The 15,715-nt window shown below is 47.3% G+C and overlaps 1 protein-coding gene across 1 annotated transcript in view; it reads left to right on the top strand.

Moving 5' to 3' along the window:
• LOC140427930 (calsequestrin-2-like) overlaps window positions 1–15,592 on the top strand; it is a 97,095-nt gene extending 81,503 nt beyond the window's left edge. Inside the window, exons 9-11 of the mRNA XM_072513800.1 lie at window positions 5,509–5,609; window positions 5,701–5,775; window positions 13,142–15,592. Coding sequence (XP_072369901.1) covers window positions 5,509–5,609; window positions 5,701–5,775; window positions 13,142–13,393 — 428 coding nt within the window. The 3' untranslated portion in view covers window positions 13,394–15,592. The remainder of the gene's footprint in view (window positions 1–5,508; window positions 5,610–5,700; window positions 5,776–13,141) is intronic.
• Window positions 15,593–15,715: the final 123 nt, after the last annotated feature.

Here is a 15,715-nt window from a genome sequence, read left to right as displayed (position 1 = left end):
CACACTCACGCACACACACACTCTCACTCACACACATTTTCACTCACACACTCTCACTCACACTCACTCACTCACACACACTCTCTCACTCACACACTCACTCACACACAATCTCACTCACACACACTCAATCTCACATACTCTCACTCACACACACTCTCACTCACACACTCTCATTCACACACACTCTCACTCACTCACACACTCTCACTCACACACTCTCACTCACACTCTCACTCACACACTCTTACACTCTCACTCACACACTCACTCACACTCACACACACACACTCACTCACTCACTCACACACACTCTCACTCTTACACTCTCACTCACACACTCTCACTCTTACACTCTCACTCACACACTCTCACTCACACACTCACTCACACACTCTCACTCACACACTCACTCACACACTCACTCACACACTTACTCACGCACACTCACACACTCTCACTCACACACACTCACTCACACACACACTCACTCACACACACTCTCACTCACTCACACACACTCTCACTCACACACACTCTCAGTCACACACACTCACTCTCACACACACTCACTCACACACTCTCACTCACACACTCACTCACGCACACACACACTCTCACTCACACACACTCTCACTCACACACACTCACTCACACACACTCTCACTCACTCACACACACTCTCACTCACACACACTCTCACTCACACACACTCTCACTCTCACACACTCACTCTCACACACACTCACTCACACACTCTCACTCACACACTCACTCACGCACACACACACTCTCACTCACACACACTCTCACTCACACACACTCACTCACACACATTCTCACTCACTCACACACACTCTCACTCTCGCACACTCTCACTCACACACTCTCACACACACACACACTCACTCACACACACTCACTCTCACACACTCTCACTCACACACACTCTCACTCACACACACTCACACACACTCTCACTCGCACATTCTCACTCACACACACTCTCACTCACACACACTCACTCTCACACACTCACACACACTCTCACTCACACACACTCTCACTCACACACACTCTCACTCACACACTCTCACTCACACACTCTCACTCACACACACTCTCACTCACTCACACTCTCACTCACTCACACTCTCACTCATACTGGGCTGGATTCTTCGTTTGGGAGACTAAGTCCCCACGCCGGCGTGAAAACGGTGTTACTTTACGCCAGGGGAATTGGCGCAAAATGGCCACAGTTTCCCTTCTCTGGGGGGGGGGCTAGCAGCCAGGCAGTGCTAGTTGCCGATACGGCCCGGAGCATTGCCGGGTCCGTGGTCGTGCATGCGCACGCCGGCGACCTACAACGGCTGTGCTGTGTTTCATGGCAGACGCAGCTGCGGATGTGAACTGCAAAATAGCGTCCCCCTTCGACCGGCTCGCACACCACGGATCACCCCCTCGAAGTGCCCCCAGCCCTGAATTGTGCCCCCCCGCCCGCGGATCGGCCCTCCCCCGACTGTGGCGGCGCTGAGCTGAGTCTGCAGCTGCCACATTGAGTTCACGAGGGGTGAGACCACACGTATCCCACACCGTCGGAAACTCGGCCAGTCGGGAATGGAGTATCACGGGCCGGGCCTCAGTCAATGGCCTGAGGCCGTGGATACAGCGTGCGGCGTACTCCTAGAGTATGCTGCTTTTCAGGGGGTGGTGCATCGCAAAAGCGGCGTCACCCCCGATTTTGTCATCATCGGTGATTCTCAGCCCCATCGCCCACTCTCTCTCACTCACACACACACTCTTTCGCTCACACATGCTCTCACTCACACACACTCTTTCGCTCACACATGCTCTCTCTCACACACACACACTCTTTCGCTCACACATGCTCTCACTCACACACACTCTTTCGCTCACACATGCTCTCACTCACACACACTCTTTCGCTTACACATGCTCTCTCTCACACACTGATGCGCGATCAATTACACAAGACGAAGTGATTCCATAACTGAAGGCTTTAATCTACTAGAACCTTTTCCCCAGCAGCTTCGATACAGAAAGTGAAGGCTGCTGGGGCGGCACCATCTCTTATAACCCGCCTTCAGGGCGGAGCTACGTAATACAGCCAATGGGAGACTCCTGGGTCTAACCAATGGTCATCAGCCTCTCAGGTACTGCAATACCTGGTACTACCACACATACACTTTCGCTCACACATGCTCTCTCTCTCACACACACTCTTTCGCTCACACATGCTCTCTCTCTCACACACACTCTTTCGCTCACACATGCTCTCTCTCTGACACACACACTCTTTCGCTCACACATGCTCTCTCTCACACACACACTCTTTCGCTCACACATGCTCTCTCTCACACACACTCTTTCGCTCACACATGCTCTCTCTCACACAGACACTCTTTCGCTCACACATGCTCTCACACACACACTTTCGCTCACACATGTGCTCTCTCACTCACACTCTTTCGCTCACACATGCTCTCTCTCACACACACACTCTTTCGCTCACACATGCTCTCTCTCACAAACACTCTTTCGCTCACACATGCTCTCTCTCTCACACACACTCTTTCGCTCACACATGCTCTCTCTCTCACACACACTCTTTCTCTCACACATGCTCTCTCTCTGACACACACACTCTTTCGCTCACACATGCTCTCTCTCACACACACACTCTTTCGCTCACACATGCTCTCTCTCACACACACTCTTTCGCTCACACATGCTCTCTCTCACACAGACACTCTTTCGCTCACACATGCTCTCACACACACACTTTCGCTCACACATGTGCTCTCTCTCACACACTCTTTCGCTCACACATGCTCTCTCTCACACACACTCTTTCGCTCACACATGCTCTCACACACACACTCTTTCGCTCACACATGCTCTCTCTCACACACACACTCTCTCTCTCACACACGCTCTCTCTCTCTCACACACTCTCTCTCTCACACACGCTCCCTCTCTCTCACACACACTCTCTCTCTCACACACGCTCTCTCTCTCACACACTCTCTCTCACACACACACTTTCCTGATCACATACACACAAGGCCGGATTCTGCACCATCCGCCTTCGGTAGCTGAGTTCCTGATGCGATGGAGCCGATTTGTTCATATGCTCCAGTCCCCCGCCAGCAGCAACAGCAGCCTACAGACCCCACACCAGCAGGATCCCACCTGCATCCGATTAATGGGCTGGACACCGGATTGTCCACGTCTCCGTGATGCTCATGCACTCTCAGACAGGATTCACGTGGGTGTGGACCGTTGCAAGTAGCCCTGACATGGTGGGCGGGCCAAGAGGGTAAGCACTGAACTTGGGTGCCCCCAAAATCCATCGGGAGACCCCCTCCCGCAACAACGCCATCCCACCCCCAGCTCCCCCATTCAAACCCCCCCATCAGATCCCAAATCAGAGACCCCTATCATATCCCTATATCAGAGAACCCCCTATATCAGAGACCCCCATATCAGAGACCCCCATATCAGAGACCCCCATATCAGAGACCCCCATATCGGAGACCCCCACATCAGAGACCCCCATATCAGAGACCCCCATATCAGAGACCCCCATATCAGAGACCCCCATATCAGAGACCCCCATATCAGAGACCCCCATATCAGGCACCCCCATATCAGGCACCCCCATATCAGAGACTCCTCATATCAGAGACCACCCCATATCAGAGACCCCCATCAACAGTCAATTCATCTCCCCCACACCAGCAACCAGTTCCTCCCCCACCTGCAGCTAGTTTTCTCTCCATGCCCAATAGTTGCTCCCTTCCCTCCACCCAGCAGCCACTTTCCCCCTGCTCGGCAGCCACCCCGCCCCTGCCTGACAGCCATTTCCACCCCTGCTGGGCAACCACCGTGACTCTTCGCCCCACCTTGAAAACCTCCCTCCCACACAAGCCGACTCACCACTGACATCCCGCCACATTTCCAGGCCTCAGACTGAAGAAACCTGCTTCTTCAATCAGAGACTGGCTCTCTCCCACATTTGACACTGATTGGCTCACTAGTGATCCTAGCAACAGAAAATGTGGGAGAGAAACAGCTTATGATTGGAGAAGTTCTTTCAAAAATCTTCAAATTCACTTACTGACATTTTGAACACGGTTCGGGGGGCCGGATAGAGAGGTCTGGCGGGCCAGGTAGTGGCCCACGGGACACCTGTTGGAGCCTGCACTGTATAAATGCAAGCTGTTGTTGTTTTCAATGGGTTAGCAACTCTATTCTCCAGAATCTGCAGAAAGAACAGGAAAATTGGGAAAGGCAGATAAGAATATAAGGACATAAGAAATTGAAGCATATGGTCCCTTGAGCCTCTTCCACCATTCAATATGATAACAGCAGATCTTCTGCCTCAATTCCACTTTCCCGCCTGCTTCCCATAGAACATAAAATAGTACAGCACAGTACAGGAGCTTCTGCCCACGATGTGGTGCCGACCATTTATCCTAATCTAAGATCAACCTAACCTACAACCCTTCAATTTGGCTGGTTTAGCACAGGGGCTAAACAGCTGGCTTGTAATGCAGAACAATGCCAGCAGCGCGGGTTCAATTCCCGTACCGGCCTCCCCGAACAGGCGCCGGAATGTGGAGACTCGGGGCTTTTCACAGTAACTTCATTGAAGCCTACTTGTGACAATAAGCGATTATTATTATTATTTACTGCTGTCCATGTGCCTGTCCAATAGTCGCTTAAATATCCTCAATGACTCTGACTCCACCACCTCCGCTGGCAGTGTATTCCACCACTCTCTGTGTAAAGAACCGACCTCTGCCATCTCCTCTATAACTTCCTCCAATCACCTTAAAATTATGTCCCTTCATGACAGCCATTTCCGCCCTGGGGAAAAGTCTCTGACTATCCACTGTATCCATGCCTCTTATCATTCCCTGAGATCATATCCCTTCATTCCCTGTGATTAAAAATATACGTATCCCAGCCTTGAATGAACTCAACAATGGAACGATGTTGATAAAATATATAATTATGGCAGTGGAAAGCAAATACTTTAGTAAGAGTGAATAGTCAGTGGAAACAATACATAAATTGAAGGCAATGGATTCTGGTTTAATTAACATTTTTAAGACGAAGATTGACAGATATTTATTCGATAAGGTATCAATGTATACATCAAAAGCAGCTAAATAGAGTGAAGTACTGATTGGCCATGATGTAACTGAATGGCAGAACAGACTGAGAGGTTGAATAGCCTTTTGCTGTTCCTGTGTTCATTCAAGTAGCAGAATGACCTGCAAATGCTTCAAATGCCAATTCACTAATATCGGCAATAGTTATTTCAAGGTATGACACCTGTCCCACAAAGTTGATGTCGCAATCCACCAAAATGTATTTCATAGGCAGCTAGAGCAGAATTGATATCGGGAGTATTTGCTTGTCTAAATAATTCTTGCTCTCTTGCACGGGGATATTTGAGAGATTTCTATTTCTTTATAGATGGTTATGAATTTCTATCAATTTTAAAAGAGGTGGCAAGAGAAAACACTGACAATCCAGATCTAAGCATTGTGTGGATCGACCCCGATGATTTCCCTCTGGTGAGTACATATGTCACAGAGTAATGAATAGGAATTATTTGCAGACATGTTGCAGTAATTTAATCGTACAATCCTGTTATGACTATTTCAGTTGTTTACATACTGGGAGCGAACTTTCAAGATTGACCTTCACAGGCCTCAGATTGGAGTAGTGAATGTCACGGATGTAAGTAGCACCAGCAAATTCCAATCATTAGTCCAGTGTTCTTAAATCTCTTTTGTATGGATATATTGTCAAGATAGGCTAGATAGATTCTTGATGAACAAGGGGGTGAAAAGTTATCGAGGGTAGGCAGGAATGTAAGGTTGAGGTTACAATCAGATGGGCCATGATCTAATTGAATTGCGGAGCAGGCTCGAGGGGCTGAGTGGCCTATTCCTGCCCCTAATTCATAAGTTTGTATGTTTGTAATTTGCCATGACCTACAGGATAGTGGGAGACCATGGGCGAAATTCTCCTACCCGCCCCGCCACATTTCTGCGCCGACCGGCCAGCGGGAGTCTCCGTAACACCGGCCGGTCAATGGGGTTTCCCATTGTGGGGCACCCCCACGCCGTCGGGAAACCCCCGAGCGCCGGCAGAACGGAGACTCCCGCCGGCGGAGAATGACGCCCCATGTTCATGTTTTTAATGCATGTGTTGGGTTTTACAAAAATGTCTAATTGTGATTTTGTATAGCAATTTGTGCTCTTGTGGCGCAGTGCATAGCGTCGCTACCTCTGAACCAGGAGCTCTAGATACATACAAGTCCCACCCAAGGGCTTGATGATTAAGGAAGGTGCGACCAATAGGTTGAGTAGAAACCTGCACAGTTGTTCCATCATATGCCATTGGCAGACAGTAAGACCAGGAGAGACTCCTGGTCAACCAGCTTGATGTGGAGTGGTGCCCCTCAAGCTATAAGCTTCTGGCCATCAACCTGTTCGAGGAAAAAAAACACTATGGAAACAGATGAAAGTCTGGCCTTGTGCACCACTAGGCATGGGCAGAGAAACAATAACAATACCAATTTGTGACTGTACATAGATATCACTACATGTTTACTAATTTCTTTACAACTTTGTGTACATGTGCAATGTTACTTTTCATGTCCACTATTCACATAAGCTCATTTGTATGTGTATATCTGCGATTCAACCATCACATTGTGTCTAGGCCCGCCGGGTAAATAGCGGGAAAGGCCAAGATCGAGATTCGTTCCAGGCGCGAGCTGGTTTGCAATTAACTCCTGATGGCCAAAATTTTAATTTACCAGAATTCACAGGACTCTGGGGTGGTCCCGGCGGATTGGAAATGAGCAAATGTGACACCACTGTTTAAAAAAGGAGGTAGGCAGAAAGCGGGTAATTATAGGCCAGTGAGCTTAACTTTGATAGTAGGGAAGATGCTGGAATTTATCATCAAGGAAGAAATAGCGAGGCATCTGGATGGAAATTGTCCCATTGGGCAGACGCAGCATGGGTTCATAAAGGGCAGGTCGTGCCTAACTAATTTAGTGGAATTTTTTGAGGACATTACCAGTGCGGTAGATAACGGGGAGCCAATGGATGTGGTATATCTGGATTTCCAGAAAGCCTTTGACAAGGTGCCGCACAAAAGGTTGCTGCATTAGATAAAGATGCATGGCATTAAGGGTAAAGTAGTAGCATGGATAGAGGATTGGTTAATTAATAGAAAACAAAGAGTGGGGATTAATGGGTGTTTCTCTGGTTGGCAATCAGTAGCTAGTGGTGTCCCTCAGGGATCAGTGTTGGGCCCACAATTGTTCACAATTTACATAGATGATTTGGAGTTGGGGACCAAGGGCAATGTGTCCAGGTTTGCAGACGACACTAAGATGAGTGGCAAAGCAAAAAGTGCAGAGGATACCGAAAGTCTGCAGAGGGATTTGGAGAGGTTAAGTGAATGGGCTAGGGTCTGGCAGATGGAATACAATGTTGACAAATGTGAGGTTATCCATTTTGGTAGTAATGACAGCAAAAGGGATTATTATTTAAATGATAAACTATTAAAACATGCTGCTGTACAGAGAGACCTGGGTGTGCTAGTGCATGAGTCGCAAAAAGTTGGTTTACAGGTGCAACCGATGATTAAGAAGGCAAATGGAATTCTGTCCTTCATTGCTAGAGGGATGGAGTTTAAGACTAGGGAGGTTCTGCTGCAATTGTGTAAGGTGTTAGTGAGGCCACACCTGGAGTATTGTGTTTAGTTTTAGTCTCCTTACCTGAGAAAGGACGTACTGGCATTGGTGTGCAGAGGAGATTCGCTAGGTTAATCCCAGAGCTGAAGGGGTTGGATTACGAGGAGAGGTTGAGTAGACTGGGACTGTACTCATTGGAATTTAAAAGGATGAGGGGGGATCTTATAAAAACATATAAAATGATGAAGGGAATAGATAGGATAGATGCGGGCAGGTTGTTGCCACTGGCGGATGAAAGCAGAACTATGGGGTATAGCCTCAAAGTAAGGGGAAGTAGATTTAGGATTGAGTTTAGGAGGAACCTCTTCACCCAAAGGGTTGTGAATCTATGGAATTCCTTGCCCAGTGAAGCAGTTGAGGCTCCTTCATTAAATGTTTTTAAGATAAAGATAGATAGTTTTTTGAAGAATAAAGGAATTAAGGGTTATGGTGTTCGGGCCGGAAAGTGGAGCTGAGTCCACAAAAGATCAGCCATGATCTCATTGAATGGTGAAGCAGGCTCGAGGGGCCAGATGGCCTACTCCTGCTCCTTGTTCTTATGTTCTTATGGCGAGTTCCGGATCACAAAATGACGAGCACACTCTCAAGTGCCTACTCCAGGTTACACGTGCCATGCCTCAGAGGATGATTAGTGCATAGCATCTGAAGGAAACTTTGAAGCCTGAACAGTGTGTCTGAACTCCATGAGCGGCAGCACCATAGAGGCAGCTGCCAACAATCAAACACTAAAGAGCAGGCCTTCAGCATTGGGGATCCTCTCACGACCAAAGGGTAAGTGTGTATCAAGGGTGGGCACCTGAGCCAGTCTCCTTCATGTTCCTGGCAGAGGTCTGAGGTCCGGAGTCTGATCTGGCCGGGGGTGAGTGTGCAGAGCAAGCTTTGCCAGCACAACTGGATTGCTGGATGGCAGAGAGAGGAGGGACATTGGGGTGGTGGATCTTGGTGGATTTGAGGTTCCCGGGATGGAAGCCCTTACGGATTGTCAGTCTCTCTCCTTGTCCAATTCCTTCCACATTAAAAAATGTTTGCTGGTGTGGATTCTGCAGAGGTTGCCCTCACAATGCTGGCAGCACCCGAGGTGGCAAGATGCTGTAGAGGCAGTGACAGAGACAACACAGGCTGGAGGCAGCATCACATGCAGGGGGCGGCCACACACCCTGAAGATCCGGCCACCCAGCAGGCCGAGGAGAAACCCAGAGGGGGAGGCCAGCGATGGCCCAAGGAGTATCGGCATCATTGGTCTTTTGATGAGATGACGGACAGCATGTGCTGGAGGAGTCTCCATCACAGCAAAGAGACAGTGCGGCATCTGAAATGAAATGAAATGAAAATCGCTTATTGTCACAAGTAGGCTTCAATGAAGCTACTGTGAAAAGCCCCTAGTCACCACATTCCGGCGCCTGTTCGGGGAGGCTGGAACGGGAATTGAACCGTGCTGCTGGCCTGCTTGGTCTGCTTTAAAAGCCAGCGATTTAGCCCAATGTGCTAAACCAGCATCTGTGCCATGCCCTCACGGAATTGACGGCTCGTGGAGGAGGAGGAAACCTGCTCCCGGTGGCTGCAAAGGTCATCGCAGCCCTCAGCTTATTTGTAACCAGCTCATTCCAGGACTCGAGCAGGGACCTGTGTGGCATTTCTCAAGCTACATCCAACTACATCACCTTTGAGCTGGACCTGGCCCACGTCGATACCCAGTTTGCAGGATTCTCCCCCATCGTCAGGATGCCTCGGGCCCAGGAGGCAATAAATGGCACACATATTGCCTTGTGCGTACCAGGGCATCCGGGAGTGGCCTTTATTCCACTCCCTGAATGTTCAGATTGTGTGTGACCCCAGCATCTGTACCATGCACGTGTGCCCACGTTACCCAGGGAACGTGCATGATAGCTCCAATCTGGGGCATTCAGTGAGCTCCGGCGTCTTCGAGGACCACCCCAGGATGACGGGTTGGCTCTTGGGGGACAAGGGGTACCCGCTGAAGTCCTAGCAGATGAGGCCGTGCAGAGGCCTGAGACTATAATAAGGCTCATGTTGCCACCCGTGCTGGATGCTCTGGTGATACCCTGCAGAGGGTCTTCCGCTTTGTGGTGGTCTGCTGTTAACGTCACAACCTGCCACAGCAGCGACATGACATGCTGGAGAAGGAGGAGGAGGAGGAAGGACATGCGGCCTCATCTGAGAAGGAGGTAGACCAGGAGGGGCAGGAGGACGAGCCCGGAGATGAGCCAGAGGACGGAGGACAGGCGGCTGCAAGGCACACCCAGAGGACCAGGGAGGCCTCCCTCCTCACCAGATTCACATAAGACAAGGCTATGTCCATCAGCTGAATCCCTCATCCACATTTATCCTCTTGCTCCGCCCTCCCAACCCCGCCATCCCATCTCCCGCCCAAATACCCCTCTCCATCACACCACCACCTCCCAAAACACCCTGTTCCATTTTCCATGGGTCTGTGTAACATGACTCCAGGGTGATGGGCTTGCGTCGGCACTGTCAGTGGGTCAATAAACACGTCAGGAGAGTGATAATAACTCGCTGTGAGGAAAGCTCTGGTGCTCCTCAGTTTCTGCAAAAGTCTGACTTTAGTCTTTCTGCTGACAGCACGCCCACAGCCATCTCTGAACGGGGTCTGCATCTGGGGTGTGTGATTTTGGACCACTGTTTGAGGGGGGCCAGGGCTGGGGGGAGCGGAGGAAAACAGGGTGCAGGCAGGCCTGATGTGAAGATTAACTTGACTGAGGCTTCACATGTGTCAGGCTTTGCATGTTTAAGTAGTGAACTATTGGTATTTCCATTCCCCCTAGTGATCCACCCATCCTCCCCAGTTTCCACTTGGTGCTCCTCAATCTTCCTGACATTTCATGGCCTCATGCCACATCTAGGTGTCTCCCCAGGATGTCCATCTGAGGTGGAGGAAGCCTGCTGCTTTCCACGTCCTGTGGCCTTTGATGCCGTTGCCGGACGTCCCCTGGAGGGCCGGGAGCCGGGGAGGGCCCCGGCTGACCTCGCAGTCACTGGCATCGCCGTGGGCATCTTCCCAATTGCTGGATAAGTGTAGCTCCAACAACAGTCAGGAAGTTTGACACCATTCAGGACAAAACAGCCTGCTTAATTGGGACCCCATTCATAATCTTAAAAATCATTCACTCCCTTCACCACTGCTATACTGTGACTGCAGTGTACACCATCTACATGATGCACAGCAGCAACTTACAAAGGCGTCTTCGACAGTCACCCCTACCACCGAGAAGAACAAGGGCAATAGTGAATGGAAAAGCCACCATCTCTGCGTCCTCTCCATGTCACATGGAATCCTGACATGGACATATATCACAGTTCCTTTATCACCTCTGGAAGAAAATCGTGGACCTCCCTATCTAACTGCACTGTGGAAATATCTTCACCGCATGGTATTGCTCTGGTCAAAAAGCCACTCTCTACTACCTTCACAAGGGCAATGAACAAAGAATAATACAGCACAGGACCAGGCCCTTCGGCCCTCCAAGCCTGCGCTGATCTTGTGTCCTATCTAGACCAACCGCCTGTATCCTTCTAGACCCCGTCTGTTCATGTGTCTATCCAAATAAGTCTTAAAGGTCACTAACATATCTGCCTCAACCACCTCACTTGGCAGCGCATCCCAGGCCACCACCACCCTCTGTGTAAAAAACATCACCCGCACATCTCCACTGCACCTATCCCCCCTCACCTTGAACTTATGTCCCCTTGTAATTAATATAGAACATACAGTGTAGAAGGCCATTCGACCCATCAAGTCTGCACCGACCCACTTAAGCCCTCACTTCTACCCTATCCCCGTAACCCAATAATCCCTCCTAACCTTTTTGGTCACCAAGGACAATTTATCATGGCCAATCCACCTACCTTGCACGTCTTTGGACTGTGGGAGGAAACTGGAGCACCCGGAGGAAACCCACGCAGACACGGGGAGAACGTGCAGACTCCGCACAGACAATGACCCAGCGGGGAATCGAGCCTGGGACTCTGGCGCTATGAAGCCACAGTGCTATCCACTTGTGCTACCGTGCTGTTATTTGTCCTATCTATACCCCTAATAATTTTATAAACTTCTATCAGGTCGCCCCTCAGCCTCCGTCTCTCCATGGAGAACAATCCCAGTTTATTCAATCTCTCGTCATAGCTAATACCCTCCATACCAGGCAACATCCTGGTAAACCTTTTCTGTACTCTCTCCAAAGCTTCCATGTCCTTCTGGTAGTGCGAGCTTTAATACTTGATACCCCATCCTATGAAGGCAAGCATGCCAAATGGTTTCTTTACCACCATTTCCACCTGTGCTGCCACTTTTAAGGATCTGTGGACCTGCACGCCCAGATCTCTGTGTGTCTATGCTCCTGATAGCTCTGCCAATTATTTTTATAGCTTCCGCCTGAATTGGATATACCAAAATGCATCACCTCGCATTTGTCCGGATTAAATTCCATCTGCCATTTCTCGCCCAATTTTGCAGCCTATCTATAACCTGCTGTATTCTCTGACAATCGTCATCACTATCCGCAACTCCTGCTAATCAGACCAGCTACGTTTTCTTCCAAGTTGTTTATATATATATTACAAACAGCAGAGGCCCCAGTACTGATCCCTGCGGAACACCACTAGTTACAGACCTCCATAATCTATGATTCGGAAAAACACCCTTCCACTGCTACCCTCTGTCTTCTATGGCTAAGCCAGTTCTGAATCCATCTAGCTTGTTCACCCCTGACCCCATGTGATTTAATCTTTTGCACCAGTTGGCAATGAGGGACCTTGTCAAATGCAATGCTCATTCCGTGAATTACAAAAAATCTCCCTTAATCTTCTCTGCTCTAAGTAGAACATTCAATGCAATGGAATGTTGTTAAACGATTGGGTATTAAAAGTAAAATCTACTGAATTGGTGTTGGATGATCATAACTGAGTCAGTGCAGTGCAGTGCAGGTTGCAAAAGACTTAAACCTAACACATCAATGGAACATCATCCTTGGTTGCAAATGTTATTTATTCCTAACATTGTAGCGTTTGACTTTTCTCTAATTGGATCCAATGCCTTTATGGTGTATAGCTTTTGCTGGTTTATTTGAAGATTATTCTATTTTCGGCTTTCCTGATGAACCTATTCATAGGCTGGTAGCCTATACCATTCCTCATCAATGTGGATATTGTTGTAGATTTAATGTAACATTTGTAGATATTTGTATATCTGATAATGTCTACACATTTATGCATGTTCTTGAAAGCTGCTAGTTTGTAATGATGCATAGTTAATTGTACTTCAACACTGTGAATTTCACATTTATAACCTTAAAGGCTGACAGCATCTGGATGGATATTAAAGATGATGATGATTTGCCATCAAGTGATGAACTAGAAGAATGGCTCCATGATGTTCTCTCGGGAAAAGTCAATACAGAAGATGATGATGATGATGATGACAACAATGATGATGATGATGATGATGACGACAATGATGATGATGATGACAACGATGATGATGATGACGATGATGATGACGATGATGACGACGATGATGATGATGATGATGATGACGATGATGATTAAGTTCAGTTTATTAATGATTATCTATATTGTGAACAAAAAAAATCTTCTAATTCTACATTTAATGATATTTGAAATTGATATATTTGTAATTTAAAATGAGCAGTTGAAAATGACTACTAACTCCCATGGTGTGTAACTAATCCTCCAAGATCAGCTAAAATTTCAGATATTTAAAATGAAAAATAATTGATTTATAAAACTTGCTCTCCATTTATTTTGTATGTACATTTTCCCCTTCCCATTTCTCCATAAGCAGAAAGAATGAGCATGCATTTATATAGAGCCTTTCACTACTTCTGGAAATCCCAAGTACTTTACAGCTAATGAAGTAAAGTTGAAGTGTAATTCCTGATGTAGTATGAGGCCACATGGCAGACAATTTGCATGTAGCAAGGTTCAGCAAACAGCTATGACCTAATGACTCGATAATCTATTTTTTAAATTATGATCTTTTCCATCAATCAGAGAGGGCAGATGAAATCTGGATTTAACATCTCTTCTGGCAGTGCAGCACTCCCTTAGTACAGCACTGAAGTGTCAGTCTGGATTATGTGTTCAAGTCTTTGAAATAGAACATGACCCTTCCATTCTAGAATTGAGGGTCTTTTCATTGAGCCAAGGCTGACTGACACCCTCAGATAATTTTCTCCAATTGAATAAAGATAGAACTCAAAAGCATCGTTTTGGCCAGTACTGCTTTATGCTCAACTGATAGATGCTACCCAATACTACATTCAATTTGTAAGCAACAGTCCATCATTAGACAACACTTAACTAGTCCAAAGATGTGCAGGTTAGGTGGGGTGGCCATAATAAATTGCCCTTTGTGTCTAAAAAGGTCAGGTGGGGTTACTGGGTTACGGGGATAGGGTGGAGTTCTTTCCAAGAGCCGGTGCAGACTCGATGGGCCGAATGGCCTCCTGCTCTGTAAATTCTATGATCTATGATCTAATAGGCACTATTTAACATTACATGACACTTGACTTATATGTACTGCTGCTCTGAATTAATCAGATAGGTACTATCCAGTGCTCTGAAGTCAATGAAAGTCGCCAGAGTCACAGAGGACCATAGGCTGCTCTCCTCTTAGAAAAAGAGCTGACTGGTGGTGATTTAACCTGAGGGTCACCACACCTCAGGAGAGGGGCACGGCTGAGGAGGCAGTGTCTTCATGGATAACCTCAGCCAGTATAGGAATTGAACCCACGCTGTTGGCATCTCTCTGCATCACAAACCAGCTGTCCAGCCAACTGAGGAAACCAACCACCTCTCATCCAAATCTATTCTATATTTAGTTGATCCTGGCCAGTTTTTGTAAGGGCCATGAAGAATCCACACTGAGTTTGTTGAAACAAAAACTTTTTTATTTGCAACTACTATTATATACAGCTCCAATAACTCCGACTGAGTCTTCTCTAGTCGGTGCCTTACTGGCCGACTCTATTTATATAACCAGACATTGTTAAAGATCCCCTGCCCACTTATTGGGGGAGCTCGTATTCTGCAAGATCATTGGGGTAGTTAATCATCCCTACCCCGTAAGACCAGTGGGGGTTATAACACCTAATCAGTTGGTAGCAATTGTCCATAAACTTCTGTTAGGTCATATCATTGTTGTTGTCGGGTTTTCTACTATTGTAGACAATTTTAATCTCTTTCAATCACATTAATTGCATAATTTTAGCAATAAACATTAGGCATTCATTCTTCCCCTTGAGTCCACTTAGTAGCATTACTTAATGCTGCTTTATATAGGGCTGGTAGCCAATGCACAACACTGCACAGTATATAGAGCTGGAAGATGCTATCCTTTATGATAGGAATATTATTTTTAAATTATTTTGATTGTACATGTATTAGCATGTATAACCTGCACATCTTTGGACTGTGGGAAGGAACCAGAGCCCTCGGAGGAAACCCATGGGGAGAATGTATAAACTCCACACAGACAGTCACCCAAGGTCAGAATCGAACCCGGGCTCCTGGCGCTGTGTGGTAGCAGTGCTAACCACTGTGCCACTGTTCCCTTCCAAAAGTTTAATTATTCTCCTGTCTTAAGCTTTCAAGTTCAATTTATTGCTGAAATACAATAACAAATGGGACTAAAATGATACAAATCACTTTCTCTAAACTTTAATGGCTTCAACAGCAAATAATGTTAAGCTGTAAATGTCAAGTGAATAAATTTGCATAAGTTAATAGCTTCATTTCTTTTCACTACAGCATTACTGCAGCTAATTGCACAGTCTTGCATCTTCTCTGGCTTTTTGCACGCCTCTCTCAGTCCATGTCTCAATGTTATCAACCTGATGCGACCATCAA

This window comes from Scyliorhinus torazame, chromosome 8, assembly GCF_047496885.1.
Source record: "Scyliorhinus torazame isolate Kashiwa2021f chromosome 8, sScyTor2.1, whole genome shotgun sequence".
Taxonomy (NCBI): Eukaryota; Metazoa; Chordata; class Chondrichthyes; order Carcharhiniformes; family Scyliorhinidae; genus Scyliorhinus; species Scyliorhinus torazame.
This window is presented reverse-complemented; position numbering and strand designations above follow the sequence as displayed.